Here is a 19,547-nt window from a genome sequence, read left to right on the forward strand (position 1 = left end):
TAAATCTATACAAGAGAATTTTTCAACATAAACTGTAAGACCCAGCTGTCCATAATATGTTGAGTTGTCATTCAATTCTGACTGTTGTTCCTCTTTTCTAGATGCCGGCCCCGTTACTATTCAGTTTGACCTGGAGCACATGTTTCAGCTAGACAACCTTATTATGAGCTTTAAGGTAAAATAACATTTTATCTCACCATTTTATCCCACCTTTTTATCCCACCATTTTACTGCCCTGGGTCTGGATATTAACCCTACTGCACACAGTGTTTGTTTTATGTTACTGTTTGTCTAATTACATCTGACGAAATCTTCACAGAGACACTTAGAGCACTTATAGCCTGGACTGTGTGACAGTATTGATCCAAGAGAGGTCTGCACTTGAGAGATCTGTGTGACTCAAACTCCCAAATACTTTATTGATCCAAGAAAGGTCTGCACCTGCTGAGATCTGTATGACCCAAACTCCCAAATGCTTTTTTTCCACCACAGGGGCCACGGCCAGATGCCTTTGTGATTGAGAGAACTACTGACGGTGGGCAGACCTGGGAGCCTGCCCGCTACATGGCCACCGACTGCTACTCAAGCTTCCCTCAGGCGGACAGGAACACGCCCCAGAACCTGGGGGACGTCTCCTGTTTCACACTTGCCCCGTCCCCCTCGAACCCATACCTGGACCAGAAGGTAAGAGGGGATGGGGAATTGACCTCAAAAAATGAATAAATAATGCACCAGTATGGCGAAGGCTTACGACAGGGGGCGCCATTGCAGATCATGTAAATAGGTTAATGTTTCCAAAAGAAGATTTTGTGTTTTTCGAGTAAAGATTGTAATTAATTCCATTTGACTACACTAGCACCTTGGCTCTTAATGTTTTATTTTATTTGATTCATCTGTTGTACCAAAGTGAATCGATTGCTCCTCATGACAAACTCAGCTTCTCTGTGCACCACTTATTCTTACTCTTTTCTTCTCTCCTTGTAGATCCATTTCAGTCCCCTTCGGCAGTATTCTGAGCTTAACTACCCCAACAGCTATAAAATTGAAAGTAAGATTTAACTTTCGTTGGATTATACCCCTAGGCAAATTCATACCCCTCAGGCCAGATTGGCAGGCATGATATCAGTAGTGTTGAGTGATATACACAACAATTACTTAATTCTTTAACATTTTATTGGGGGTTCAGCTTTGTAAGGTAAGTTAAGTGAGAAAGCTAACTGACTTAAATCTTTTTTTCTTAAAACTTTTATTACTTCAACCAAAAAAAAATGAAAAAATATTAGACTTCCACAAAGATCAAAGATTACTACGTCCTGAAACTTCAACTTCTAAGACTATGAAGTCCTCGCTACAATATAAATGTTCAAAGTTAAACACTGATAACAACATCAAAACATCCACAACGATCAAAGATTACTACAACACTTCTCAGTAGTGTAACACATTAAAATAAAAGCACATACCCAAAACGTAATGAAATTGTAAGAAAATATAATAAAAGTCATAACGTCCTGAAACTTCATCTTCTAAGACTATCAAGTCCTCGCTAGAATATAAATGTTCAAAGTTAAAAACTGATAACAACATCAAAATGATCATGCTTGTTTTCAAAATAAAGTGCATGTTCTGTTGAGGACTACAGATTGAAGCTTGCGGGATAGGTTAACCAATCCATGGAGTCACCGAGTTTTGTGTGGATGACGATGTCGCGACTCAACAGATTCGATGATCTCTGCATCAGTTGCCTATTTGCTGTCAAGTTATAATAAAAGAGTGTCCAGATATCTATTATTTTTCTTCCAGAGTGCTTGAACTTCAGTCATCATCTAAAATGTGTTTGTAAGTCTCTTGCATGTATGGACATCTCAGGGAGTGGAGGAGGGATACAGATCCGGGCAATATTCAACCAATGATATTAAGAATGTACTGCACTAGGTGCATGCAAGTTTCGAAAAAATAATTAATTACATTTTGTATTGTCGGTTCGACCCACACTTGACCCATACCCATCAATGCGCTAGCATGTTCTGACAACACCCCTACCTCTTTAGATTATGGCACATTTTCCCCTTATGTCAAATACATTTTTTAATGTCAAAATATTGGTTGCAAAAAAACTCTGCCCAGCAAAAAAAAAAGGCAACTGCCTATAGGAAGGACTGGCCCAACCTGGAGGGGAATAGTCTGGCCTAGGCTATTTTACACCCCCGGGTATAGTTTGGCCTAGGTCAGTTTAACCCCCTGGGGTATACTCTGGCCTGGAGGGGTATAGTATGGCCTAGGCTATTTTACACCCCCGGGTATAGTTTGGCCTAGGACAGTTTAACCCCCTGGGGTATACTCTGGCCTGGGCCAAAGTATACTCAGGTAAGAGGTTCATTTGGCCTGTTACACCTGTACCTTCAATGTATTGGTGGTGGTCAGAAAAATGTGCATGGAATTGTGTTAAGGGCAATCAGTATTAAATAGAGGGACTGGAACGTGACAGTAAATGAAACCCGTAGTGGCTCTAACTGACTGGATGAACTCTGTGTGACCGCAGCTGTGTCTGGCTTCAATGGCCTCCGGATAAACCTCACCAAATTTGGGCAGGTGCCTAAAATGCCCGGCCGCTCTCTCAGCCGCTACTTCGCCCTCAGGGAGATGAGAGTGATTGGCACCTGCTTCTGCCACGGCCATGCCAGCCGCTGCCTGCCTGTCACCAACAGCAACCAGCTGCCCAACACACAGGTATTTATTTATTAACACTCACAGATACAGTGTTCATGCCTGTCGGAGCATCCAGCACACAGACTCCCATATCAGGTGTGAAGTTAATAGGTACCCTTGACACATTCATACTCATACCTAGATTTAGTGTTTTTAGGGCTGGATTTGTGAAAAGCTACATGACCCCAACAGAAAGTGGAGAGGGTATATTTCTGTGTGTGCACAGTTACAAGTTATAGTTAATTTATTTGCATTACAACTACATACAGTGTGTTCTTTTCCCTGTAAATAAATAATAAAGTGTGTGTGTGTGTGTGTGTGTGTGTGTGTGTGTGTGTGTGGCAGATCAATGCCAGGTGTGAGTGCCAACACAACACTGTAGGCATGAACTGTGAACGCTGCGCTGACATGTTCAACGACCTGCCCTGGAGACCAGCAGAGGACAGCATGCCTAACATCTGTCAACGTAAGTACTCCCTATCACTCTCCCTCTATCACTCACTCTCTATCACTCACTCTCTATCACTCACTCTCTATCACTCACATTCTATCACTCACTCTCTATCACTTACTCTCTATCACTTACTCTCTATCACTCACTCTCTATCACTCACATTCTATCACTCACTCTCTATCACTCACTCTCTATCACTCACTCTCTATCACTCACTCTCTATCACTCACTCTGTATCACTCACATTCTATCACTCACTCTCTATCACTTACTCTCTATCACTCACTCCATATCACTCACTCTCTATCACTCACTCTCTATCACTTACTGTCTATCACTCACTCTCTATCACTCACTCTCTATCACTCACATTCTATCACTCACTCTCTATCACTTACTCTATCACTCACTCTCTATCACTTACTCTCTATCACTCACTATCTATCACTCACTCTCTATCACTCACTCTCTATCACTCACTATCTATCACTCACTCTCTATCACTCACTCTCTATCACTTACTCTATATCACTCACTCACTCTCTATCACTCACTCTCTATCACTCACTCTCTATCACTTACTCTATATCACTCACTCACTCTCTATCACTCACTCTCTATCACTCACTCTCTATCACTCACTCTCTATCACTTACTGTCTATCACTCACTCTCTATCACTCACATTCTATCACTTACTCTCTATCACTTACTCTATCACTCACTCTCTATCACTTACACTCTATCACTCACTACCTATCACTCACTCTCTATCACTCACTCTCTATCACTCACATTCTATCACTCACTCTCTATCACTCACTCTCTATCACTCACATTCTATCACTTACTCCCTATCACTTACTCTCTATCACTCACTCTCTATCACTCACTCTCCATCACTTACTGTCTATCACTCACTCCCTATCACTCACTCTCTATCACTCACTCTCCATCACTTACTGTCTATCACTCACTCCCTATCACTCACTCTCTATCACTCACTCTCTATCACTCACTCTCTATCACTTACTGTCTATCACTCACTCCCTATCACTCACATTCTATCACACTCACTTTCTATCACTCACTCTCTATCACTCACTCTCTATCACTCACTCTCTATCACTCACATTCTATCACTCACTCTCTATCACTTACTGTCTATCACTCACTCTCTATCACTCACTCTCTATCACTCACTCTCTATCACTCACTCTCTATCACTCACTCTCTATCACTCACATTCTATCACACTCACTTTCTATCACTCACTCTCTATCACTCACTCTCTATCACTCACTCACTCTCTATCACTCACTCTCTATCACTCACTCTCTATCACTCACATTCTATCACTTACTCCCTATCACTTACTCTCTATCACTCACTCTCTATCACTCACTCTCCATCACTTACTGTCTATCACTCACTCCATATCACTCACTCTCTATCACTCACTCTCTATCACTCACTCTCTATCACTCACTCTCTATCACTAACTGTCTATCACTCACTCTCTATCACTTACTATCTATCACTCACTCTCTATCACTCACTCTCTATCACTCACTCTCTATCACTCACTCTCTATCACTCACTCTCTATCACTCACTCTCTATCACTCACTCTCCATCACTCACTCCCTATCACTCACTCCCTATCACTCACTCTCTATCACTCACTCTCTATCACTCACATTCTATCACACTCACTTTCTATCACTCACTCTCTATCACTCACATTCTATCACTCACTCTCTATCACTCACTCTCTATCACTCACTCTCTATCACTCACTCTCTATCACTCACTCTCTATCACTCACATTCTATCACACTCACTTTCTATCACTCACTCTCTATCACTCACCCTCTATCACTCACTCTCTATCACTCACTCTCTATCACTCACATTCTATCACTTACTCCCTATCACTTACTCTCTATCACTCACTCTCTATCACTCACTCTCCATCACTTACTGTCTATCACTCACTCTCTATCACTCACTCTCTATCACTCACTCTCTATCACTTACTCTCTATCACTGACTCTCTATCACTCACTCTCTATCACTCACTCTCTATCACTCACTCTCCATCACTCACTCCCTATCACTCACTCCCTATCACTCACTCTCTATCACTCACTCTCTATCACTCACTCTCTATCACTCACTCTCCATCACTCACTCCCTATCACTCACTCCCTATCACTCACTCCCTATCACTCACTCTCTATCACTCAATCTCCATCACTCACTCCCTATCACTCACTCTCTATCACTCACTCTCTATCACTCACTCTCTATCACTCACATTATATCACTCACTCTCTATCACTCACTCACTCTCTATCACTCACTCACTCTCTATCACTCACTCTCTATTACTCACTCTCTATCACTGACTGTCTATCACTTACTGTCTATCACTCACTCTATCACTCATTCTCTATCACTCACTCTATCACTCACTCTCTATCACTCACTCTCTATCACTCACTCTCCATCACTTACTGTCTATCACTCACTCTCTATCACTCATTCTCTATCACTCACTCTATCACTCACTCTCTATCACTTACTATCTATCACTCACTCTCTATCACTCACTCTCTATCACTCACTCTCTATCACTTACTCTCTATCACTCACTCTCTATCACTCACTCTCCATCACTCACTCTCTATCACTCACTCTCTATCACTCACTCTCCATCACTCACTCCCTATCACTCACTCCCTATCACTCACTCTCTATCACTCACTCTCTATCACTCACTCTCTATCACTCACATTCTATCACACTCACTTTCTATCACTCACTCTCTATCACTCACATTCTATCACTCACTCTCTATCACTCACTCTCTATCACTCACTCTCTATCACTCACTCTCTATCACTCACTCTCTATCACTCACATTCTATCACACTCACTTTCTATCACTCACTCTCTATCACTCACCCTCTATCACTCACTCTCTATCACTCACATTCTATCACTTACTCCCTATCACTTACTCTCTATCACTCACTCTCTATCACTCACTCTCCATCACTTACTGTGTATCACTCACTCTCTATCACTCACTCTCTATCACTCACTCTCTATCACTTACTCTCTATCACTGACTCTCTATCACTCACTCTCTATCACTCACTCTCTATCACTCACTCTCCATCACTCACTCCCTATCACTCACTCCCTATCACTCACTCCCTATCACTCACTCTCTATCACTCACTCTCTATCACTCACTCTCTATCACTCACTCTCTATCACTCACTCTCCATCACTCACTCCCTATCACTCACTCCCTATCACTCACTCCCTATCACTCACTCTCTATCACTCACTCTCTATCACTCACTCTCTATCACTCACTCTCTATCACTCACTCTCTATCACTCACATTATATCACTCACTCTCTATCACTCACTCACTCTCTATCACTCACTCACTCTCTATCACTCACTCTCTATTACTCACTCTCTATCACTCACTGTCTATCACTTACTGTCTATCACTCACTCTATCACTCATTCTCTATCACTCACTCTATCACTCACTCTCTATCACTCACTCTCTATCACTCACTCTCCATCACTTACTGTCTATCACTCACTCTATCACTCACTCCCTATCACTCACTCTCTATCACTCACTCTCTATCACTCACTCTCTATCACTTACTCTCTATCACTCACTCTCTTTCACTCACTCTGTATCACTCACATTCTATCACTCATTCACGCACTCTCTATCACTCACTCACAAATTCAAATTCAAATTCAAATTCAAAAGAAGCTTTATTGGCATGACCATAACGGTCTACAGTATTGCCAAAGCATTTGGTTTGGATATAAAAGTGAATACATAAACAATACATATATAAGTGATAACATAGACAATACAATGCATATATTTATATTAGTGCTGTCAAACGATTAAAATATTTAATCGCGATTAATCGCATTTTTGTCATAGTTAACTCAAAATTAATCGCGATTAAATTAATCAAAATTAATCACGATCGCAAATTTGTATCTATTCTAAATGTCCTTCAATTATTATTTTTCCATCATTTTTATTTTATTGTAATGCTCTTATCAACATGGAAAAGTGGATTGGCTTGCTTTAAGCAATGTTTTATTTTATTGAAAAACAACATTGCCAAACAGGGCGGTACAAAATAAAATTATAAAGTGCACATTGAAGATAAACAAGGACTCAGCCTATAGTGCAGTTAAACCATGGCTTAATATTTGTTTTTTCAAGTTTGCTGTGAACATAGAAGTCAGGCCTCTTATTTAAAAAAAAATAAACCGTAACAGTTAGGTTACCAATAAAAGGTAAGCCAACTACTTCTGTGCTTTCAACCAGCTGCCTGTTGACATTTTCAGACAACAGTGAAGCTCGCTTCTTTTGCACAACACAACTTTTAAAGGTAAACTTTCTATTCAGAAGCTTTTTATCATCCATTTCGCCGTATCGCGCTCATCATTCACTCAAACGTGACGTTAGCCTACTACACAGTTTTTTTTTTTTTTTTACAACGCGTTAATCGCGAGATAAAAAAATGAACGGCGTTAAAATGGGTTTGCGTTAACGCCGTTAATAACGCGTTAAACTGACAGCACTAATTTATATACAGGGTACATCAGAAGGGGAAAGGGAGAAGTGGAAACATCTGTTATGTAGCTTTCTGTTTTCTTTGTGTACTCACCAGGATTGTTTCATTTATTGAACATAAAGTTGTGGAAATTCTTCTCATTCTTGATCATTGATTTTATGTAAAAAATGTGACTTTCTGTCTTCTTCCATCACCTTTTCGTAAGTAGTTCAGTTGCTTTTTTAAGGTCCAATGCTTTCACAACTAGATTACTCTGAAATTCAATGTTTGCTGTCTTTCTCTCTCTCTCTCTCTCTCTCTCTCTCTCTCTTTCTCTTTCTCTTTCTGTGTTTCTGTTTGCTCTCTGTTGCGCCTTGCAGGCTGTGATTGTAATAACCACGCCCAACGCTGCCGCTTTGACCCGGTCCGTTTTGAGGCCACTGTCAGGAAGAGTGGAGGTGTGTGTGAGAATTGTCTGCATCACACCACTGGACCCAACTGTGAGCGCTGTGCCCCCAACTACTACCCCAACCCAAACAGCCGCATGGACCGACCCAATGCCTGCCTCCGTAAGTCCACAGGAACCCCTGCAGCTCTCTCACACCTCAGGCAACCGCCTTATCACTTGTAAAAATAGGAAAACTATTCAATTCACAAATCTAGCTTGAAAGTCTCTCACGCCCTGGTCCTCTTCTCATTCTGAGTTACAGTTTTTCTCGATTGCTTTGGCGAATTTTTCCATTCACTGTTTACTTTTTCAAAACAGCTCACACACAGCCCTTAACAGAAGCTGAAATGACCAAAACACTATGATGTTTGCAGAATGACACTACCTTTTCCAAAATGGCAAAGGTTCTGACACAAAAATATTAATTGCAGTCCTTTTTCCACATTACATACTGTATATATTCTGTAAAAAATCAAAATGACAGGTTTCAGTATACAGTAAAAAGGTCAAATCTGTTCTGCAGTGAGCATTCTCCCCCTGTCACCAGTGTGGGCCAGTGTGTTGATTCTGTAAAAACAGTGCAATAGGCTGTAAATACTGTAAATATAAATGTATCAGAAATCGATTGTATATGTTGTAAATAACTTTAGTGAAACTACATTGTATTGTGACAACATACTTTACAAAAGTATAGAAATTGTTGTTGCCAAGAGTGCAAATACAGTGAAACACAATACATTATATTGACTGTGAAGGCCAGCAAAGTGTCATTGTCATTGCTGAACGTACAAACAATTACAGTAATGCCACAGTATGACAGCTCAGGTTTGAAAGAACCCTTTGGCCAGCCTCTCTCATGGAGAGATCATGATTCACTATGGATGGACTCTTGCCCTAATTTCATTTGAGCATCTTACACAAATGCCACATCCCCTGACAAGGGCCCCTCTACCTCTACCTGAAAAGGCCCCCTCTACCTCTACCACAACCTCTTCCTTGTCCTCATCATGAGGTTGTTGGTGGTGGCCTATTCGATACATGCTTGGTATCAACTTCAATCTATTGACCCTTTTTTAGAGGTTGAGAACTGCTTGATTAGTTTTGCACAGAGAGTTCACACAGGTGCTGACAATATTTAGAATATAGAGAGCAGTGCCAGTAGGCTGCTACTAAGTGTCTGCAATGTGTTGACATGGTTATTCAATTAGGTTTTGTGTCTTTCTCTGAGAAGTGTGTAAACTGTTTTGAAAAGTGTGTTACAGTGTTTCACTATTGCTAAAACCTGTTTTTCAAAACAATAACGGCTTTCTCAAAACTGCACACAGAAAACTGAAAACCTCACACACAAAATGCTAAACCTGACACTCCCTTTGCAAGATGACTCTTTGCTATCAAATCTCTTAACTGTTCACAAAATGGAGCTCGTGTTTTCATTTGGTATACACAGCCATATTTTCAAAACACACACACATACATTCATTTAGTACACACAACTTAGCATTTGCTGCACACTACCAAGAATTTACAGCACACAGAAGTGCAAAATTGAAAACACAATCATCGAAACACACCATATGAATGACAATGACTCATTGAGCCATTTCTCCTTTTGTAAAATGTATCAGTGTAGGCCTACATTTTTCACAGTCAAACATAAAACAGCAATACCGTTGTTCTCACAAACCATATTTACAATTTCAGTCTCCTGTTCCACCAAACACTAGATTGTATTGTCATAGTATTGTATACAAAATGCTTACAGTTTTTCTCAATTGCTTACACACATTTTTTGAAAGCATGCCTCGTTTTCTCAAAACTCTCAACTCAAATCCCAAGACAACTACAGTTTTTTACAATTGCTAAAACACTAAAACCCACTGCTTGAACAGAGTTCTCAGTTGCCTGAACTCATGAAGCTAATTGTGCAGTCTGTTGTCAATACCTTAAACTATTTCACACGGTAAAACACAATTTGCAGGTCTCACTTAGAATTTTCAGCAAAACTCTAAACACATTCTCAGTCTTAAAACACATTCTGCACTCTAATTCACATGTCATCCATACTGGTAAACACAAGTGGCAACAATCAAATACAAATAGAGAACAAATGTCATTGATTGAACACAACCACTCAAAATTGATTTAACTTGTATCAAATGATGTGACACAACCGATATGAGCCAGTTTTGGGAGCAAACAGGTTGTTGAAGGTGGGAAGGAGAAAGTCTGAGAATGAATAGAAGAAACAATGTGAGGGGAGGAGGACAAGTAAACACCACGTTGACTCCTTTGATTTGTGTCCCTTTTACTGTGGTAGTGTATACTGTAGTGGCCTACAGTGCATTGTAGGCTGTATAAGGACAATTACAACAAGTGGTATGGCCCTGAACATTGTGCTTTCTATTTAGTACAGTAACAGTACTGATTGCTCAATAGATTTTGACTGGTTGCAGGTTCATATCAACAAAGAACAAGAGTGAGTTGTGAGTAGTGAGATGCAGGGTACAGTACTATAGGGGTACAAGAAGGAGAAAGAACCAACACAAATTAGAGCAAAGCAAAGTAGTAATTTCTGATACATTTGTATAGCTACTATGAGAGAACATGTTTTCATTCATCAAAAGACAATGATAGATAAATATGAAATTTGTTTTGAGATTTAAAAAAAATGTACTTCTCCCTGAGAACTATATATTTTGAACAATGTGTTTTCTATTTTTTGGTGTATTGTTTACTGACTGCTTGAAAGTGTATATCATTTTGATCACTTTGTTTATGATTTGAGAGCAGTGTTTGATTTTGAGCACAGGTAAAACTGTTTTGAGGCGAAAGTTTCATTTTGCAAGAGGATTCAGAGGTTTTGTAAATAGTGCTTGAAGATGAGGTTTTGTGTTTAGAGTTTAGAGAAAATGAGTGACTGTTTCAAGAATGTGTTTTAGCAATTGTAAAAAACTGTAACAAAAAATGCAAAACCCTTTATATCTCCTGGAAAATGCTACTTTGCTTTTAAAAAATATTGAAAGAGATATTGAAAGTTTTCTTCCTCCACAGTGTGGTTCTCTTTCAGTCCTGCAAAATACAAATACTGTGAGCACAATATATTCTATTGATATGCAGTATTACAGAACACAAGGCAAACAGATTTCGTACTTGTTCTCCATCCTGAAGGTTCTAATGAAAAACCATGAAAACATGGTCTTCCAGCGGCCCAAATCTCATTAGAGATGACCATTCTCCTTCTTCTTTCTCCTCCTCCTCCTCCTTCTTCACCTTGTCCTCATTCTCTTCCTCCTCCTTGTCCTCCTCTTCCTTCTCTCTGTCCTCCTTCTCCTCAACCTCCAACTCCTCCTCCTTCTTGTCCTCCTCTTCCTCCTCCTCTCACTCTTACCCCTCTCCTTCTCTGGTTGTCGATCTTTTCAAAGTTTTCAATAGTTTGCCAAACAAAACAGAGGCTCAAGACACTTTTATGGTGCAGTCCTCACTGCAAATTGGTCAAAAGACCTGAAAGTTTAGAGATTTGACTATTTGTGTCTTGCAGGTTGATGCTTTGAGATTTTACTTGAGAAATGTGTGCAACAACAGAACTTTGCGTACAGTGTTTTGACAACAAGGTGATGTGTAATTGACATTATAGTGTTCACAAGGAAAATCAGAGTCTAATGCAGATAAAGGAGTCTTGAATATTGTCCACTTGGGCCGAGTGATTGATACATGACGTGAAGGTTGTGCAGATTGTGCCAAAAAAAATTTTAATCGCTTTTTAGGTCTTAACAATAGTGAAAAACTGGTAAAACTCAAAGAAATTTGTGTGAAAGCAATGAGAAATGGTTAACCCATTCGCCAGAGAAGACTCTTGCTGTGCAAAGAAGATGTAAGCATTAGATGAAGTTGACCCATGATTTGCTAAATGCCTGAAAACGATTGGGAAAAACTGTAAAACTCAAAGAAATTTGTGTGAAAGCAATGAGAAATAGTTAACCCATTCACCAGAGAAGATTCTCGCTGTGCAAAGAAGATGTGAGCACTGATGAAGTTGACCCATGATTCGCTAAATGCCTCAAAACAATTGAGGAAAACTGTATTGTGGTGAACATATTTAATCCACTCACCAGAAACCCACACAATCTGAGATGATAACCAACTATATTATACTGAATTTCATTTACAACTAAAAAGATGAGTCTCCGTCCCTAAGCAATGTGCGACTGACACTGTTGTACTGCAGTTCTTTGGTGTGGTTGTGTATTGTGTTGACCTCATCATTTCCGCTCCAATCCTCTTTGGGGCGCAGATTGCAGCTGCAATCCAGCAGGGACTGAGGATGGAGGCCAGTGTGATCCCAATACCGGGGCCTGCCGCTGCAAGGCCAATGTGGAGGGACCCAACTGTGACCGCTGCATGAGTGGAAACTACGGCCTGAGTGCCAGCAACCCATTGGGCTGCTCCAGTGAGTCTCTTCAACAGTTCATCTCTGATGGGAAGTGTCTAGGAGTAGTTGTCCACAAATGAGTGAAGAGATTCTGTCCCCAAACAGTCATGCTTTGTGTTCTCCTCTGTCTTTGAGTGTGTGAGTTGTATTTGCCAGTAACATCTCATAAATGTATATTTATGTTTACATGTTTGTGACTTTGTGTATGTTCACCTGTATGTTCAGAGCATGTGCACACCTGTGTTAATAATATGTGTTTTAATCTCACATCATTACACTTTTCTGTATACCTAGAGTGCAACTGTGCGGTTGCGGGTTCCCTGCATGGTTCCTGTGATCAGGTGACGGGTCAGTGCCAGTGCCAGCCCAACGTCCAGGGCCAGAACTGCGATCGTTGCGCTACAGGCTTCTGGAACCCCAGCGACCCCAGAGGCTGCCAACCTTGTGCCTGCCACCCTACTAACGCAATCGGAGCCACCTGTCACAAGGTGAGGTACATCCACACACACACACACATATAGTATATTCAAGTATAGTATGTACTATTTAACGCATGCAAATATTTAGTAGAGATTTATGACAGCAAATGTCAGTATTCTATAACTCTAATATATTACTGTCAACAATAACAAAGAACAATTTAGTACATTAATAAAGTTCAGTATGTAAGAGTAATAGTAGTATATAATATCTGTGTTTTCTTGTGGTTTCCACTCATGTGTTTTGGGAATTGTCTCACAGCTGACTGGTCAATGCCAGTGCCGATCTGGTTTTGCCGGCCGCACCTGCTCAGGTTGCCCAGACTTCAGCTACGCTGATCCACTCAGAGGCTGCCAAGGTTGGTAACCATGACAACACTACTTTTGGTTAAAGTTTACAGCACCTGTATCTATTTGCTGATTGTGTATTGAACTTCCAAGCTATTGGTAAAATCCTCTCTCTTTGTCTCTCCACTCACCTTTTCTCCACTTTACCCTCTCTTTCCTTCTTTTCTGTTTCTCTAACTATTTCATTGCTTCTTAACTCTTCTTAACTTCTCATCCCTCTCTCTCCCTTTCACCCTCTTTCCTTCATCCCTCTCTCTCCCCCTCTCTCTCCCCCCATTCTTCCCCCAGCCTGCCAGTGTGACCGCCTTGGCACTGCCAGCTGCAACCAGCGCACGGGCGTGTGTGTGTGCCACCCGGGGGTGACCGGTGAGCGCTGTGATTCCTGCAGCCGCGGCCACTGCGACAGCTTCCCCAAGTGTCCCACCTGCCCCTCCTGCTTCCTCGGCCTGGACGCCCAGCTCGGCAACCTCTCCTTGTTCGTACAGCAACTCTCCTCCAACCTCTCACTTCCCGGCGGGGGCTCCAGGACAGTCCCGGGGCACCTGGGCCAGCGCTTTAGCACTCTGGAGGACGCCCTGCGGGGGATCGGTGACCAGCTGTTCCTCCCAGCCCCCTCCATAGCCAAACTGGACCAGGCGCTTGGAGAGCTGGGCAGACTCAGGTGAGTGCAGTGCCTGTACACATGCTCTGATTGGTTCAAATTAGGTTCTGTTTGAGTCAACATTCTCTGGACGGTGCCCATTCCATGGCCCCCAAAAACCTGGCATGTGTATCATTGGCCTTACAGACAAAGCAGGCAAAGCAACAGTAAATCATTTATGACAGGAAAACATGACAGTGGATGGAGTCCAGTTGATGTAGTACAAGTGCATGAAGAATAGTTAAATGTTTATTCTGAATATTTACACGCAGTATATTTATTTATTGTGCTCTCAAATTATGCCCTGTAGCAGTATTTGTGAGAGCACCAACCCCTTATGTACAATTTATATATAGGGCTTCTCCCTAAACCTTCCCTTCTCCCCTTCACCCTCTCCAGGGAGCAGTCAGATGGGATGGATGGGTACCTCTGGGCGCCCAGGCAGAGCACCAACCTCCAGCCCCAACTGGAGGAGCTCCAGCATCTGCTGGATAGCCTGGCCATCCTCCATAACGCCAAGAAGAATGCCCTCCTGAACTCTGTCTCTGCCAACAACAAAGGTCAGCATGAGTGACTGGTTGCAAGGGGTGAATCTTTGACGAAATATCTTAGTTTAAACTGTGTTCAGGTTTTTCAACATCTTCACAATTCTATTCCTCAAAGCACTTCTTTCCCTGCTGTCAGATTAACTGTATTCTGATTACTAAAAGGAAACATGCAAATTAATACAATTAATGAAAGTGAAATAAAGTGAGTTGAAATAAAAAGAAGAAGAAAGGAATTAAAATGGACTCATGATGTGATACAATTCACTATAATTTAACCACTTTTCCTGTAGGTGCTTTTGGTGCCATTGAAAAGGCCTATGAGGATTCTAACGATGCTGTAAAGCAAGCTGAAGCCACAGGCAAGACGGTGGACGAGTCATCTGGCCTGCGGCAAAATGCTCTGGACATGCAGAACAGGGTCCAACCAGACAACACGAAAGTCCTGGACAAACTGGAGAACCAGCTGGCCACTGAGCCCAATCTCACACCAACCGCAGTCCAGGTTAGACCCCCTTGCCATGGCTGGTAGTTATGATACCAACCAGGTATTTAAACAGATTTGTGAGAGTGTAGATGCATTTAATTGTTCAGGAGACATATATGTATGTTATAGATATATACATGCCATGATACTAATGGACACATATCTTGTGTGCTTGCATTTGTGTGTGTGTGTGTGTGTGTGTGTGTGTGTGTGTGTTTATGTGTTTGTGTGTGTGTGTGTGTGTTACTGTTTGTGTACTGCAGGTGTGTGGCAGCACTCGAACCGACCCCTGCACTCCAGAGCAGTGTGATGGCGAGCTGTGCTCTCCTGACACTGCCTTCTCCTGCCTGCAGGGGGCGACGTGCGTGGGTGCTCTCCCTACTGGAGGCAAGGCTCAGAGGGACACTGAGGAGGTGAAGGGCAAGCTTCAGGAGCTCAGCCAGAACATCACAGAGGCCAGTGCACAGGTGGGACACGTTTGACCTCGCATCACTTAACTATAGGCCTTCACCAATAAGTGAGCCTACACACATCACATACAGACAGATTATATCATTACAGTAAGTGGCATAACTGGTAGAGAAACGAAAGGTAAAGAAAGGTGCTAACAAAACTCAAAACACAATTGGTACAAAACTCTGTTAAGTGAATAAATGTCTAAACGTATTCCACACAAGTAGTACAACCTGTAGAATAAGGTTTAGTCACACTAAGCCAGGAGTCCAGGCTTCGCTAATAAAACTGCATTACATTACTTCACATGAGTCATGCAGTTCCATCATATATAGATAAATAACATTATTCTTTTATTATTGGCTAACAGATGCAGGAAACCCAGGAGGTGGCCAATCAGGTGCGACTGACAGCCGACGAGCAGGCCAATCAGATCAAAAAGGCTCGTGATGAGCTGGAAGCGGATTTGCAGGAGACCAGAGATTTTATGAGGCAGCTGAAAGAGTTTCTATCTGGTACAACCTCCTGTATTTCAATCTGTCTTTGTGTCATTTTATGAAATTGTCTTGTTTTGTCTGTCTGTCTGTCTGTCTGTCTGTCTGTCTGTCTGTCTGTCTGTCTGTCTGTCTGTCTGTCTGTCTGTCTGTCTGTCTGTTTGTCTGTCTGTCTGGTCATTCATCCATATGTCAACCACCTACCCTGCTCTCTCTGTAGACCCCAGAACAGATCCTAACCACATTGAGGAGGTGAGTGAGGAGATCCTGAACGCTAAGCTTCCTCTCAGCCGGGACGCCCTGAAAAGGAAGCTGGAAGAGCTCCAGAGTCTGGCTGCCGGCCTGTCCAACAATTCCAAGGTTCTGGAGGAGAGCCAAATCCAGCTGGACCAGGCCAAGAAGCTTCTGGAGAGGGGGGAACTTAGGTACTGAACTGCTCAACACCTAGGACACCTATCTATTCATTTTTTACACATGGCAGTGACTCTGGATACCCTACTCTGTGTTTGACTGTGTGTGTTTGTCTCTTATCTTTCTCTTTCCACACATATACAGAACTCACGCACGGACACACACGTGCATGTGCACCCACACACACACACACACATACAGTATACAAACACACACAAACATTATATATTCTTTACAAACACAGAGAGAGTGTCTCTGTGAGTGTGTGTCTATGTGTGTGTGTGTGTGAACTGTGAAGTAAGAGAGAGGGAGATAAAGATACAGAGAGCTAAAAAGTGAGCCCCTTTATGCTGTGAGGTTCTCTGAGTGATATGTGATATGTGATATGTGATATGTGATATGTGATGTGTGCTGTGTGATATGTGCTGTGTGATAAGTGATATGTGATAAGTGCTGTGTGATATGTGCTTTGTGATAAGTGCTGTGTGCTGTGTGATATGTGCTGTGTGATATGTGATATGTGATATGTGCTGTTTGATAAGTGCTGTGTGCTGTGTGATATGTGCTGTGTGGTAAGTGCTGTGTGATATGTGCTGTGTGATGTGTGCTGTGTGCTGTGTGCTGTGTGATAAGTGATATATGCTGTGTGATAAGTGATATGTGCTGTGTGCTGTGTGATATATGCTGTGTGATAAGTGATATGTGCTGTGTGATAAGTGATATGTGCTGTGTGATAAGTGATATGTGCTGTGTGATATGTGATATGTGATGTGTGCTGTGTGTGTTCCCCTGCTACCTGCTGTGACTCAGTGAGACGAAAGCTGCGCTGCAGCAGTACTTGGACCGCATGGTGGACGGGATGGATGATTTGGAGAAGACTTTGGAGGAGTTGGAGGAGAGGTACATGGGGACTGAGCCCATCCGCCAAGGCTTCAACCCCGCAAATGTGAGACATGGCAGCGTACTGTCAGTGCACCTGACATTTAAACACAGGATTGTGTGAAGGCCCTGTATTTGTGAACCACTTGTAGCCAAAGATGATTCTTAACTTAAGTACTGATTTCCTTGATTTGCTTCTATGTTCCTATCGCTCACAGTTTAGAGCAACTGGTAATGTATATGTCCATATATGTAAATGTATATGTGTACCATGAGTCGTTTTGTAGAGGAATGATTGCTAACAGAAGAGATTTAAATAAATGTGATCATCCCCCATTCAATCACCTGATAGGTTGGACCTGAATTGGATGAAGCTGATAGCACCCTGCAGGAGGTGAAGGACACCGTTGGCACCAGGATCCCCGAGGAAATGAATGACCTGAAGGATCTGGTCGAGGACAATGACGAACTTGCACAAACAGTTCTTGAAGACGCACTGAACGCTCAGACTGCAGCTGATGGCATCACTGAGGTGAGGAAGAGGTTGCAGGGTACAGACAAAGGTCATGGGTCAAGCTAATGAAAAGATAAGTGGGTATTAATTCAGCTGTGGTGTGTGTGTGTGTGTGTGTGTGTGTGTGTGTGTGTGTGTGTGTGTGTGTGTGTGTTGTACATGACTTTTGCAGGACCTTGTGGCTTTGGAGGACAAACTGGAGGAGCTGAGAAAAGCAGGTGAGGATGCTGGGGACACAGGCGAGGCAGGCGAGACCCTGAGGAAGCTCCAGGAGGATGCCGCCAAGCTGCTACTGGACACGGCAGACATCATGCAGACCTTAGATGGTAAGCTAGCAGGGCACACACAAGCCTCCATTTCTGTCTGAGAGTCTGAAGAAGCCAGGTGACACAGGCTTCAATCTGCAGAACTATAACTCTAGAGCTGATGCATATTTGTTTCCCTTATTTCCGAAATGTCATTTTACTGATCATCATCTCTTATTTCCAACTAGCTAAATTATATTTTGTATAAGATGCTACTCTTGCCACTTATTTCAACACAATAGGTTTCCAAGGTTGTATACTTTAACAATGTAGTAACAGTAGTGTTGTACGAAATCACCTGAAAGAAACCGGACAGTACCCTCATCGACAACCTGTTGAGAAACAATGGGAGAATCGTGACAAAGATTCTTTGTTAACCAAATTATTTTATATATAAAATCAGGAGACTGATGATCTAAGACTTTTGACCTTCATTCAAAAAAGAACATCTGTGTTGACTAATGCAATGAAGGAAAGCATAATTAGAACTTACAGTAATCATCATTTTGAGGCCACAAAACTATTCTCTGATGGTGTTTGTGTGGTCAAAAGTTTTCATTGACCCAAATGATTACAACAGTAGATTGCCATGCTGTTCCCAATAAAACCTATTTTTTTCTGAGGGTTGAGATCACTGTAGATGATGTCAGATTTTGTGTGCTGTTAAGCCCAATGGTGAATATATGACTAAAAACCTTGTTTTCTGACTGTGGCTCATTATGTTACTGTATATTTCCAAATGCTAGCCTGGCACGTCCATTCTGGCTCACTAACCTATGATATTTTAGACACATTTCCTGCATTTGAACAATTTAAATCAAGCCTTTTCATCAAAGGTAAACCATCAAGGTTCAAATAACAAGTACTTTATAAAATTAGCAAACATATGATGAAATATCAGCTCAACAAGCAATGATAACTGAAAAACTGAAAAAAAATTTTTTAATGCCCCACTGTAATGCCTCCTGTTTCTATCAATCCTCTCCCTTCAGAAAAAGAGTCTTCAATCAAACAGGCTATGGATGAATTCAACCAGAAGTCCTTACTGCTGGCTGGGCTGGACACTAAGCTCCAGGAGCTTGTTAAAGACATCCAACACAAGGCCCACTCTCACAGCATTTGTATAGGATAAGCTCCACCTCATCAGCCATTCCCCGCCACCTTTGGTTGGGTGGGTTGTTTGCAAGCCAGCCTGCTCCCAGTGAAGCCACAAGATGGTGCCCTTTTGCACACTCTGCCTCTCCTGTGTTGTGTCTGTCATTTTACCATTTTACCAATTTTAAACTTTCATACCATTTATAATGAATAGTGTTATTAGTTATTTATATCACCAGG

General features: G+C 41.8%; 1 protein-coding gene across 1 annotated transcript; it reads left to right on the forward strand.

Annotated features, from left to right (window-relative positions):
• Window positions 1-115: 115 nt before the first annotated feature.
• Window positions 116-19,344, forward strand: lamb3 (laminin subunit beta 3; the record flags this gene model as incomplete). The annotated part of the gene is made up of 19 exons (XM_080848922.1): window positions 116-175; window positions 493-684; window positions 985-1,048; window positions 2,543-2,730; window positions 3,055-3,175; window positions 8,161-8,349; window positions 12,520-12,675; window positions 12,952-13,145; window positions 13,399-13,495; window positions 13,773-14,145; window positions 14,524-14,684; window positions 14,963-15,174; window positions 15,420-15,623; window positions 15,980-16,124; window positions 16,324-16,528; window positions 17,325-17,460; window positions 17,746-17,925; window positions 18,080-18,233; window positions 19,205-19,344. Exons 1-19 carry the CDS (start codon window positions 140-142, stop codon window positions 19,342-19,344), a joined length of 3,147 nt encoding a protein of 1,048 aa, XP_080705048.1. The 5' UTR covers window positions 116-139.
• Between the last annotated feature and the right edge of the window lie 203 nt (window positions 19,345-19,547).

The sequence above is a fragment of the Sprattus sprattus genome (genome assembly GCF_963457725.1).
Source record: "Sprattus sprattus genome assembly, chromosome: 12".
In the NCBI taxonomy this organism is placed as follows: domain Eukaryota; kingdom Metazoa; phylum Chordata; class Actinopteri; order Clupeiformes; family Clupeidae; genus Sprattus; species Sprattus sprattus.